At 67.7% G+C, this 12,837-nt stretch overlaps 1 protein-coding gene across 1 annotated transcript; it reads right to left on the bottom strand.

Moving 5' to 3' along the window:
* Nucleotides 1-2,402: 2,402 nt before the first annotated feature.
* On the bottom strand, nucleotides 2,403-11,333 carry LOC141976789 (red-sensitive opsin-like). Its single transcript, XM_074937953.1, is given in 6 exon segments — nucleotides 2,403-3,206; nucleotides 4,593-4,696; nucleotides 4,699-4,831; nucleotides 6,076-6,241; nucleotides 7,662-7,830; nucleotides 11,037-11,333. Coding segments are annotated over 6 exon segments (921 nt in total). The 5' UTR covers nucleotides 11,269-11,333; the 3' UTR covers nucleotides 2,403-3,089.
* Nucleotides 11,334-12,837: the final 1,504 nt, after the last annotated feature.

Genomic DNA, 12,837 nt, shown 5'->3' with positions numbered 1-12,837 from the left:
GGACGGTGCAGGGAACATGGTGTTAACCGCGGCCAGGTGCATCATGGGACGGTGTGGGGACAGCCGCGTTCGCCACGGCAGGGTGCATCGTGGGATGGTGCGGGGGCAGGCGGCGTTAGCCGTGGCCGGGTGCATCATGGGACGGTGCAGGGAACCGGGCATTAGCTGTGGCCTGGTGCATCGTGGGACGGTGCGGGGGCAGGCGGCGTTAGCCGTGGCCGGGTGCATCGTGGAATGGTGCAGGGAACCGGGCGTTAGCCGTGGCCGGGTGCATCGTGGGACGGTGCAGGGAACCGGGCGTTAGCCGTGGCCGGGTGCATCGTGGGACGGTGCAGGGAACCGGGCGTTAGCCGTGGCAGTGTGCACCGTGGGACGGTGCGGGGGCAGGCGGCGTTAGCCGTGGCAGGGTGCATCGTGGGACGGTGCAGGGAATAGGGCGTTAGCCGTGGCTGGGTGCATCATGGGACGGTGCGGGAGCAGGCGGCGTTAGCCGTGGCCGGGTGCATCGTGGGACGGTGAAGGGAACTGGGCGTTAGCCGTGGCCGGGTGCATCGTGGGACGGTGCAGGGAACAGGGCGTTAGCCGTGGCCGGGTGCATCGTGGGACGGTGCAGGGAACCGGGCGTTAGCCATGGCTGGGTGCATCGTGGGATGGTGCGGGGGCAGGCGGCATTAGCCGTGGCCGGGTGCGTCGTGGGACGGTGCAGGGAACCGGGCGTTAGCCGTGGCAGGGTGCATTGTGGGACGGTGCAGGGAACCGGGCGTTAGCTGTGGCAGGGTGCACCGTTGGACGGTGCGGGGGCAGGCGGCATTAGCTGTGGCAGGGTGCATTGTGGGACGGTGCAGGGAACCGGGCGTTAGCCGTGGCCGGGTGCATCATGGGACGGTGCGGGGGCAGGCGGTGTTAGCCGTGGCCGGGTGCATCGTAGGACGGTGCAGGGAACCGGGCGTTAGCCGTGGCCGGGTGCATCGTGGGACGGTGCAGGGAACCAGGCGTTAGCCGTGGCCGGGTGCATCGTGGGACGGTGCAGGGAACCAGGCGTTAGCCGTGGCCGGGTGCATCGTGGGACGGTGCAGGGAACAGGGCGTTAGCCGTGGCCGGGTGCATCGTGGGACGGTGCAGGGAACCGGGCGTTAGCCGTGGCAGGGTGCATCGTGGGACGGTGCGGGGGCAGGCGGGGTTAGCCGTGGCCGGGTTCACCATGGGATGGTGCTGGGAACCGGGCAGTAGCCGCGGCAGGGTGCATCGTGGGATAGCGGGGGAGCAGCCATTAGCCACGGCCGGGTGCATCATGGGACGGTAAAGGGAACCGGGCGTTAGCCGTGGCCGGGTGCATCGTGGGACGGTGCAGGGAACATGGTGTTAACCGCGGCCAGGTGCATCATGGGACGGTGTGGGGACAGCCGCGTTCGCCACGGCAGGTGCATCGTGGGATGGTGCGGGGGCAGGCGGCGTTAGCCGTGGCCGGGTGCATCATGGGACGGTGCAGGGAACCGGGCATTAGCTGTGGCCTGGTGCATCGTGGGACGGTGCGGGGGCAGGCGGGGTTAGCCGTGGCTGGGTGCTCCGTGGGACGGTGCAGGGGACTGGGCATTAGCCGCAGCCAGGTGCATCGTGGGACGGTGCAGGGGAAGGCGGCGTTCGCCGTGGCCAGGTGCATCGTGGGACGGTGCAGGGAACCGGGCGTTAGCCGTGGCCGGGTGCATCGTGGGACGGTGCGGGGGCAGGTGGCGTTAGCCGTGGCCGGGTGCATTGTGGGACGGTGCAGGGAACCGGGCGTTAGCCGTGGCTGGGTGCATCATGGGACGGTGCGGGGGCAGGCGGCGTTAGCCGTGGCCGGGTGCATCGTGGGATGGTGCAGGGAACCGGGCGTTAGCCGTGGCCGGGTGCATCGTGGGATGGTGCAGGGAACAGGGCGTTAGCCATGGCCAGGTGCATCGTTGGACGGTGCAGCGAACCGGGCGTTAGCCATGGCTGGGTGCATCGTGGGACGGTGCAGGGAACAGGGCGTTAGCCGTGGCCGGGTGCTTTGTGGGACGGTGCAGGGAACTGGGTGTTAGCCGTGGCCGGGTGCATCGTGGGACGGTGCAGGGAACAGGGCGTTAGCCGTGGCAGGGTGCATCGTGGGACGGCGTTAGCCGTGGCATTGGCAATCTTAGCTCCTCATCTGTTGTGAAGGGGCTACCCCCCAAATACACCCCCAGAATCCCAGCTGCTGCCCTGGCTGGTGATCTGCCCCTACTAAAGGCAGCTCCACCCCCTGAGTCCTGGACCCCCGCGGCACCCGTGTGGGCTCCTCGGAGAAAGCTGGAGAGCTGGGTACAGAAGTTACAAACCTTTATTGGCTACGGTACAGGCCGGCCGTGGCGCCAGCCCCGGTTCACCGAGGGGGTGGCGCCTGGCTGGGTATTTGTCCGGTTCTCTGTCCCTGCGTTCCTAGCTAGGCTCCTTATCAAACACTATTTACAGGGGGGCTGGCCGGGGCTCGGCCAGCCTGGTGGGGAGGAACGTGAGAGGGGATGATTCTCCGTCACTCCACTCAGGTGCAGCCACCTCTGGGGCAAAGCAGCATCACCCCACACACCTGGCCCTGCTGAGATGCAGCCACCTCGGGCGGAGGGGCCTGTCCCCCCACACTCGACCCCACTGGGATGCAGCCAGCTCTGGGGCAAAGTGTCCTCTCCGCACACAGCCGGCCTGGCTGAGATGCAGCCACCTCTGGGGTGGACCCAAACACTCCCAGAACAGCTCACGTTCCCTTTCCAGTAGAGCAATGACTTGTGCTCGAGGGGCGGAGCGACAGAGAATCATGATGGGGGCGGAGCCCAGGCAGCTCTTGTGGGAGATGGGGCTGTTGCTTTACAAAAGCTAAACTCTCCTGGCCCCTGCTGGACGGAAAGGGGCCTCACGCCCCGTGTGGGGGCGGAGCCAACCATTGGTGGGGTGGAGTCTCCTGAGGAGGCGAGGCAAAGTGGGGGAGAAGAGACAGTACTTCATATGCTCAAGAGGGATCCATACTGCATGGGGGGCAGGGGGGGGAAGAGTCCCGTCCGTCCGTCCATCTGTCTGTCGGTCCGTGGGGGTCCCTCCTATGCCGGCGACACCGAGGAGTTGGAGACGGAGGAAACCTCAGTGCGGGAGGTGGAGGAGAGCTCCGAGCCGTCGTCCACCTTCTTCCCAAACAGCTGCATTATGCAGTTACGGAACTGGGGGAGAGAGGCGGGGTTGGGGGGGGCACGGCGCTGGGAGGTCCCCCAGAGGGCCGGGCAGGCAGCTGCTCCCGTCGTGAACCAGGCTCCCCGTCTACTTCCCCCTCCATCCCTCCACCACTCACCTGCACCTTCACCCGTCTGTCCGTCCACCTGCACATCGACCACCCCTTCCTCCATCCATCCATCCATCGATCTACTTGTCTACTATCCCTTCATCCATCCACCCACCACCCCTTCATCCATCCATCCACCCCTCCATCCACCTACCTGTCTACTATCCCTTCATCCATCCATCCACCTACCCACTACCCCTCCATCCATTTATCCACCCACCCATCCATCCATCTATCCACTATCCCTTATCCATCCATCTACCCACTACCCCTCTATCCATCTACCTGTCTACTATCCATCCATCCATCCACCCACCACCCCTCCATCCATTCATCCACCCATCTATCCACTATCCCTTCATCCATCCATCTACCCACTACCCCTCTATCCACCTACCTGTCTACTATCCATCCATCCATCCACCCACCACCCCTCCATCCATTCATCCACCCATCCATCCATCCATCTACCCACTACCCCTCCATCCATTTATCCACCCACCCATCCATCTATCCACTATCCCTTCATCCATCCATCTACCCACTACCCCTCTATCCACCTACCTGTCTACTATCCATCCATCCATCCACCCACCACCCCTCCATCCATTCGTCCACCCACCCATCCATCCATCTACCTGTCTACTATCCCTTCATCCATCCATCCACCCCTCCATCCACCTACCTACTATCCCTTCATCCATCCATCCACCTACCCACTACCCCTCCATCCATTCATCCACCCACCCATCCATCCACTTACCTGTCTATTATCCCTTTATCCATCCATCTACCCACTATCCCTTCATCCATGCATCTACCCACTACCCTCCATCCATCCATCCACCTGTCTACTATCCCTTCATCCATCCACCCACCTGCTCTTTGATCCGTCTGTCTGTCCACCCATCCACCTACCACCCCTTCATCCATCTACCAACCTTTCTTCCATCCACCCATCCTTTCATGCACCCACTCACCCTCCACTATCCCTCCCTCCATCCACCCGCTCATCTACCAATCCGTCCATCACTCCATCTGTACACCGATCCATCCCTCCCTCCCTCCCCCATCCACCTATCCCTCCAACCCCGACACACTGCTCCCCATACACACCCATCCCTCCATTCATCCATCCATCCACTCACCTAACCATCCATCCCTCCAACCCCTCCATACACCCCCTCTGTCTATGGACCCCGGAGCCCAGGTGGCGTGCCGGGACCCGTCTCCTTTCCCCGAGTGCCGCAGGCCGTGCACGACTCACCTGCCTGTTCATGAAGACGTAGATAATGGGGTTGTAGATGGTGGCGCTCTTGGCAAAGTAGGCGGGCAGAGCAGCCGCCAGCGGATGGAAGGCGTAGCCAGGGTGGCAGCCGCGAAGCAGGCGAAGAAGGTGTAGGGGCCCCAGCAGAAGATGTAGGCAATGATCATGACCACCACCATGCGTGACACTTCCTTCTCCGCCTTCTGGGTGGACTCCGATTCCTTCTGCTGGGCTGCCACCTGCCGGGGAGAGGAAGCCAGGGTGAGAGCAAGGCCTGGGGGTTGCCAGCTGCCAACTGTGACGAAGTGGGACTGTTCTTAACGTTTCCTCTGAATAGTGTGGGGGTGCCTCAGTTTCCCCTAGGTAGTTCTTAAGTCTCTAGGGTGTGGGGTAAGGGGGTGTAATGGTTGCAGAGCAAAGGGCCAGGGTACATAAATGGCCGACACTCTGTCTTCTGGCCACTGATGGCCTGGGCCCTTCCCCCTGCCAGGTGAGAGCTAAAGGGTTGGACAACAAAGGGATCCGGTGCCCTCCTGGCCCAGGAAAGGGACAAAGCCCAGGGGAGGGGGGGCGGGAGAGAGTTTTTCAGTTTGGGGCTGGCTGGGACATGGAGTGAAGGGCAGATGGGGTTGTCTGGCTCCCTGCCCCCCAAAATGGGCCCGGCTGAGGGGTCCTGTTCTCTGCACCTACAAGCTCTGTGTTAGACCGTGTTCCTGTTGTCTAATAAACCTTCTGTTTCCCCGTCTGGCTGAGAGTCCCGTCTGGCTGCGGAGTTGGGGGGCAGGACCCTCTGGCCCCCCCAGGACCCCGCCTGAGCGGACTCGTTGTGGGAAGCACAGGGAGGGGCAGAGGAGGCTGAAGGCTCCGGGGTCAGAGCCAGGAAGGGGGAAGCCGGGTGAGCTGTGTGTCCTGCAGACAGGCTGCTCCCTGAGAGGAGACTCCCCCAGAGTCCTGCCTGGCTTCGTGGGGAGCAGGTCAGAGCATCGCCCGGGGACTCCGTGACACCACCAAGCTGTTAGCCAGTCAACCAAACATGGCAAGCTGGGCTTCTTCGGGCTGCAGTAGGTCAACCAGACCAGTGGGCAACCTCTTGGCCTGCCAGCCACCAAACATGGGCAAGTCAGACTCCCCACCTACCCCCTGGGGCTGGGTAGGTCAACTAGGCTTATGAGAAGGTTCTTGGCCGGCCAGCCAACCAGCCATGATCAAGCTGGGCCTGTTATTGGGCCTCATGGGCTGAGGTAGGTTGGCGAGGCCAGTGGAATGCTCTTGGCCAAGCAACCATTGACAAGCTGGGCACCGCACTGGGGTGTATGGGGCATGTCAACCTGGCCAATGGGAAGGCTCTTGGCCAAACAGCCAACCAACCAGAGGCATGCTGGGCTCCTTGCTGAGCCCCTGGAGTCGGTGTAGGGTTACTAGGCCAGTGGAAGGGCCCTTGGCCAATTTTGGGGTCCCCTGTGGAGGGTCTGGGGGAGCTCACCGTGCGGATGGCCATCCACACTTGCAGATAGCAGAGGACGATGACGCTGAGTGGGATGAAGCAGCAGGTGATCATCAGCACAATCATGTAGGACTGGACCCCCGGGTCTGAGCTGCCACTGAACACATCTGGGCCACAGGAGGTCTTCAAGCCATGGGGCCAGTACCTGGAAGGGGGCCGGGGGGTCAGGGGACACAAGTTCCCTCACCCCAACCCAACTTACAGTCACTCTTCCCCCTAACTATACTTCTCCTCCCACAATGCACTTCTCTTGCCCCGCACTTCTGCCCCAGACCTCTTCCCAGAGATACCCCACCCCCACCCTACAACCCCAATTTGGAGACATCTTCCCACCACAGCTCCACCCCAGAGACCCTACACACTCCTTCCCTCCACTCAGGCTGCTTCCTTCCTCCCTCTCACACCCATACCCCCATCCCCTTCCATTCACCCCCTCCCTCCCCAGAGACCCCTCCATCCTCCCTACCCCCCTCTATCTATCTAGCTAGCTGTGACGTTATTGACTTGAACTGGGAACATATAGAACATTGTTGCAACCAAGGTCCTGTAGTGGCACCAAATCTTGTATAAAGGGGGTCAAATGAGGTGTCTCAGACAAGGTCATGGTTGGCTGGTTAGGGTGATGCGATCTGGGTGCACGTATCAGTTTTGTATTTAAAGTTATCAGTGTTGGCTCTGCACTGTCTGTAGTTCAAACTTGTGCTGTGCTTCTGGGGGACACCCCAGACAGGTTGGGGTCAGCTCTGCCTAGCCTGCTGGACGGCCCATTAAGGACCATCAGCGACACAACTGACCCACTGAGAGAAGGCAGACACGCCTGGGGACTCAGCCAGGCAGGCAGGGCCCTGCCTATGGACAGGACTCTGGGGTCTGTCCAGGCCATGGGCTGGGCAGCTTGTCCTTGGGACAAAGGAAGCAGAGGCCACATGGCAGGAGACTCTCACAGGCCCTGGAGACCCCTCCATCTTGTCTTCAGTCCTGCGTCCGGCCTCTGGAGGGACCTGGCTACACGGAAGCTCTGGACCAAGGGCTGAAGGACCCGTCCCAGCCGGGGATGTTCTCCAGAGACTGGACGGGAACCTGCAACCATCACGGCTGCAAGCCCGAACCAAGAACTTTGCCATGACTGGATGTCACCAATTCCCTTTCACCAACTCTAGCGCTCATCTCGGTCTTTTTCTTTTTGTGAAGAACCCTTTAGATTTTAGATTCGAAGGGACTGGCAACAGCATGATTGGTGGGTAAGATCTGACTTGTGTATTGACTGGGGTCTGGGGCTTGGTCCTTTGGGATCGAGGGAACCTTTTCCCTTTTAATGGGGCATTGGTTTTCATAACCATCTGTCCCCATAACGAGGAGCACTGGTGGGGATACTGGGAAACTGGGGTGGGAATTGCTTGGGTGACTTGTGGTTAGCCAGTGGGGTGAGACCAAAGTCCTCTCGGGCTGGCTGGTCTGGTTTGCCTTGGTGTGCACAGAAACCCCAGCCCTGGGCGGTAACTGTCCATGTCCCCACTCCTGGCCCCTCAATCCCTGCCCTGGCTGCAATTCTGCCCCACGCCCACCTGCTCCAGCCGAAGATGGGGGGCGCAGTCCAGACGGCGGACCAGACCCAGGAGAAGATGATACCGGCAATGGCCAGCTTCCCGTCAAACTTGATGTTGCCAAAGGGTTTGCACACCACGAACCAGCGCTCCCAGGAGATGATAGCCAGCGACCACAGCGCCGTGATACCTGCAGGGGCACGGGGCTCACTGGGGGCCTTGGCCTTGTCCCTCCGCTGGGGGCCCCAGGGGCCAGAGGGGAGGAGTCGTGTCTCTGGAGCCACGGCCGGCGAGGGGGCCCTGTGGGGGCAGGGGAGCACGGGGCCCTGTGGCTGGAGCGCAAGGGCAGTGGGCTTTGGTTGGAGGCAGGGCTCCCCCTTGCCTCCAGCTTCCATGGGCGGGGGCGGGGCCGTGACTCCCCATGGAGGGGCAGGGCCGGAGCTCTCTGTGGGGGCTCCTGTGGGCAGGGCGGGGCCATGGTTCTCCATGGATGGGTGGGGCTGTGGTGCCCATAGATGAGCGGGGCCATGGCTCTCTGTGGATGGGTGGGGGCGAGGCTCTCTGTGGGCGGGTCCGGGGCTCACGGCGGCTGGGGTGGGGGCTCTCTGGGGCTGGGATGGGGCTCTCTGTGGGGACGGGGTGGGGCAGGGCTCTCTGTGAGCAGGGGCGGGGCTCTCTGGGGGCAGGGTGGGGCTCTCTGGGGCGGAGCAGGGTGCGGGCGCTCTGGGGGAGGGGCAGAGTGGGGCTCTCTTGGGGCGGGGCAGGGGTGGGATGGGACTCTCTGGTGGCAGAGGTGGGGCTCTCTGCAGGGGGGTGGGGGCAGGGGCGGGGGTCTCTGGGAGTGGGATGGGGCTCTCTGCGGGGGGCGGGGTGGGGCAGGGCTCCCTGTGGGCAGGGGCGGGGCATTTTGGGGCGGGGCTCTCTGGGGATGGGGCTCTCTGCAGGGAGGCGGGGCTCTCTGTGGGAAGGGCGGGGCTCTCTGTGGGCAGGGCAGGCCGGAGGCGGGGCTCTCTGCAGGACGGGCTGGGCTGGGGTGGGGCTATCTGCAGGAAGGGTGGGCTGGAGGCGGGGCTATCTGTGGGAAGGGCGGGGCTGGGGTGGGGCTATCTGCAGGAAGGGTGGGCTGGAGGCGGAGCTCTCTGCAGGAAGGGCTGCGGCGGGGTGGGGCTCTATGCGGGCAGGGCGGAGCTGGAGGCGGGGCTATCTGCGGGACAGGCTGGAGGCGGGGCTATCTGCAGGAAGGGCTGCGGCGGGGTGGGGCTCTATGCGGGCAGGGCGGAGCTGGAGGCGGGGCTATCTGTGGGACAGGCTGGAGGCGGGGCTATCTGTGGGAAGGGAGGGGCTGGGGTGGGGCTATCTGCAGGAAGGGTGGGCTGGAGGCGGGGCTCTCTGCAGGAAGGGCTGCGGTGGGGTGGGGCTCTATGCGGGCAGGGCGGAGCTGGAGGCGGGGCTATCTGCGGGACAGGCTGGAGGCGGGGCTATCTGTGGGAAGGGCGGGGCTGGGGTGGGGCTATCTGCAGGAAGGGCTGCGGCGGGGTGGGGCTCTATGCGGGCAGGGCGGAGCTGGAGGCGGGGCTCTATGCGGGACAGGCTGGAGGCGGGGCTATCTGTGGGAAGGGCGGGGCTGGGGTGGGGCTATCTGCAGGAAGGGCTGCGGCGGGGTGGGGCTCTATGCGGGCAGGGCGGAGCTGGAGGCGGGGCTATCTGTGGGAAGGGCGGGGCTGGGGTGGGGCTATCTGCAGGAAGGGCTGCGGCGGGGTGGGGCTCTATGCGGGCAGGGCGGAGCTGGAGGCGGGGCTCTATGCGGGACAGGCTGGAGGCGGGGCTATCTGTGGGAAGGGCGGGGCTGGGGTGGGGCTATCTGCAGGAAGGGCTGCGGCGGGGTGGGGCTCTATGCGGGCAGGGCGGAGCTGGAGGCGGGGCTATCTGTGGGAAGGGCGGGGCTGGGGTGGGGCTATCTGCAGGAAGGGCTGCGGCGGGGTGGGGCTCTATGCGGGCAGGGCGGAGCTGGAGGCGGGGCTCTATGCGGGACAGGCTGGAGGCGGGGCTATCTGTGGGAAGGGCGGGGCTGGGGTGGGGCTCTCTGCAGGAAGGGTGGGCTGGAGGCGGGGCTATCTGTGGGAAGGGCGGGGCTGGGGTGGGGCTATCTGCAGGAAGGGTGGGCTGGAGGCGGGGCTCTCTGCAGGAAGGGCTGCGGTGGGGTGGGGCTCTATGCGGGCAGGGCGGAGCTGGAGGCGGGGCTATCTGCGGGACAGGCTGGAGGCGGGGCTATCTGTGGGAAGGGCGGGGCTGGGGTGGGGCTATCTGCAGGAAGGGCTGCGGCGGGGTGGGGCTCTATGCGGGCAGGGCGGAGCTGGAGGCGGGGCTATCTGCGGGACAGGCTGGAGGCGGGGCTATCTGCAGGAAGGGCTGCGGCGGGGTGGGGCTCTATGCGGGCAGGGCGGAGCTGGAGGCGGGGCTATCTGTGGGACAGGCTGGAGGCGGGGCTATCTGTGGGAAGGGAGGGGCTGGGGTGGGGCGGGGCTATCTGCGGGACGGGCGGGGCTGGGGCGGGACGGGGCTATCTGCAGGAAGGGTGGGCTGGAGGCGGAGCTCTCTGCAGGAAGGGCTGCGGCGGGGTGGGGCTCTATGCGGGCAGGGCGGAGCTGGAGGCGGGGCTATCTGCGGGACAGGCTGGAGGCGGGGCTATCTGCGGGACGGGCGGGCTGGAGGCGGGGCTCTCTGCGGGACGGGCGGGGCTGGGGCGGGACGGGGCTATCTGCAGGAAGGGCGGGGGCGGGGGCTGGGGTGGGTCTCTCAGGTGGGGTGGGCTGGGGCGGGGCTCTCTGCAGGAAGGGCTGCGGCGGGGTGGGGCTCTATGCGGGCAGGGCGGAGCTGGAGGCGGGGCTCTCTGCGGGACGGGCGGGCTGGAGGCGGGGCTATCTGCGGGATGGGCGGGGCTGGGGCGGGGCGGGGCTATCTGCGGGACGGGCGGGGCTGGGGCGGGACGGGGCTATCTGCAGGAAGGGTGGGCTGGAGGCGGAGCTCTCTGCAGGAAGGGCTGCGGCGGGGTGGGGCTCTATGCGGGCAGGGCGGAGCTGGAGGCGGGGCTATCTGCGGGACAGGCTGGAGGCGGGGCTATCTGCGGGACGGGCGGGCTGGAGGCGGGGCTCTCTGCGGGACGGGCGGGGCTGGGGCGGGACGGGGCTATCTGCAGGAAGGGCGGGGGCGGGGGCTGGGGTGGGTCTCTCAGGTGGGGTGGGCTGGGGCGGGGCTCTCGGCGGGCAGGGCAGGCAGGGGTGGGGGTGGGGCTCTCGGCGGGCAGGGCGGGGCTCGCGGGGGCGGGGGGCTCTCGGTGGGCGGGGCGGGGCGGGGCTCGCGGGGGCGGGGCGGGGCGGGGCTCCCGGCCGCACTCACCGCAGGCGGAGACGGTGTAGCCCTCGACCACGCAGAGCGGGTGGCCCAGCACGAAGTAGCCGGCGACCTGGTTGACGACGCTGATGGTGCTGGCGATCAGGGTCTCGCCCAGGTCGGCGACCGCCAGGTTCACCAGGATCCAGTTCAGCGGGTGCCGCAGCTTCTTGAACTTCCAGGTGGCCACCAGCACCAGCCCGTTGGTGAAGACGGAGGCGAGGACCACGAAGACCATCCAGACCGACACCAGGTTGAACACCCAGCGCGGCGCGATGTGGTAGTTGGGGCCTTCGAAGGGGCCTGGCGCGGAGGGCAGGGGTCAGGGGGGCCCCGCCGGCCGGCAGCTCTGGGCCCCGGGCCCCGCCTCCCGCGCCCCGCCGTACCCCAGCCCCCCGCGCCCCGCCTCCTCTGCCCCGCCTCCCGCGCCCCGCCGTACCCCAGCCCCCCACGCCCCGCCTCCTCTGCCCCGCCTCCTCTGCCCCGCCGTACCCCAGCCCCCCGCGCCCCGCCTCCCGCGCCCCGCCATACCCCAGCCCCCCGCGCCCCGCCTCCTCTCCCCCGCCGTACCCCAGCCCCCCGCGCCCCGCCTCCTCTCCGCCGCCGTACCCCAGCCCCCCGCGCCCCGACTCCTCTGCCCCGCCTCCCGCGCCCCGCCTCCTCTCCCCCGCCGTACCCCAGCCCCCCGCGCCCCGCCTCCTCTCCCCCGCCGTACCCCAGCCCCCCGCGCCCCGCCTCCTCTGCCCCGCCTCCCGCGCCCCGCCGTACCCCAGTCCCCCGCGCCCCGCCGTACCCCCGCCCCCCGCGCCCCGCCGTACCCCAGCCCCCCGCGCCCCGCCTCCTCTGCCCCGCCCCCCGCGCCCCGCCGTACCCCCGCCCCCCGCGCCCCGCCGTACCCCAGTCCCCCGCGCCCCGCCGTACCCCAGCCCCCTGCGCCCCGCCTCCTCTGCCCCGCCTCCCGCGCCCCGCCGTACCCCAGTCCCCCGCGCCCCGCCGTACCCCCGCCCCCCGCGCCCCGCCGTACCCCAGCCCCCCGCGCCCCGCCTCCTCTGCCCCGCCTCCCGCGCCCCGCCGTACCCCCGCCCCCGCGCCCCGCCTCCTCTGCCCCGCCGTACCCCCGCCCCCCGCGCCCCGCCTCCTCTGCCCCGCCGTACCCCAGCCCCCCGCGCCCCACCGTACCCCAGCCCCCCGGGCCCCGCCTCCTCTGCCCCGCCCCCCGCGCCCCGCCGTACCCCAGCCCCCCGCGCCCCGCCTCCTCTCCCCCGCCGTACCCCAGTCCCCCGCGCCCCGCCTCCTCTGCCCCGCCGTACCCCAGCCCCCCGCGCCCCGCCTCCTCTCCCCCGCCGTACCCCAGCCCCCCACGCCCCGCCTCCCGCGCCCCGCCTCCTCTCCGCCGCCGTACCCCAGCCCCCCGTGCCCCGCCTCCTCTCCCCCGCCGTACCCCAGCCCCCCGCGCCCCGCCTCCTCTGCCCCGCCGTACCCCAGCCCCCCGCGCCCCGCCTCCTCTGCCCCGCCGTACCCCAGCCCCCCGCGCCCCGCCTCCCGCGCCCCGCCATACCCCAGCCCCCCGCGCCCCGCCTCCTCTCCCCCGCCGTACCCCAGCCCCCCGCGCCCCGCCTCCTCTCCGCCGCCGTACCCCAGCCCCCCACGCCCCGACTCCTCTGCCCCGCCTCCCGCGCCCCGCCTCCTCTCCGCCGCCGTACCCCAGCCCCCCGCGCCCCGCCTCCTCTGCCCCGCCTCCCGCGCCCCGCCGTACCCCAGCCCCCCGCGCCCCGCCTCCTCTGCCCCGCCTCCCGCGCCCCGCCGT

Source organism: Natator depressus, chromosome 23 (genome assembly GCF_965152275.1).
Source record: "Natator depressus isolate rNatDep1 chromosome 23, rNatDep2.hap1, whole genome shotgun sequence".
Classification (NCBI taxonomy): Eukaryota; Metazoa; Chordata; order Testudines; family Cheloniidae; genus Natator; species Natator depressus.
Note: the sequence above shows the minus strand (reverse complement) of the source record. Positions and strands in the feature narration are given on the sequence as shown.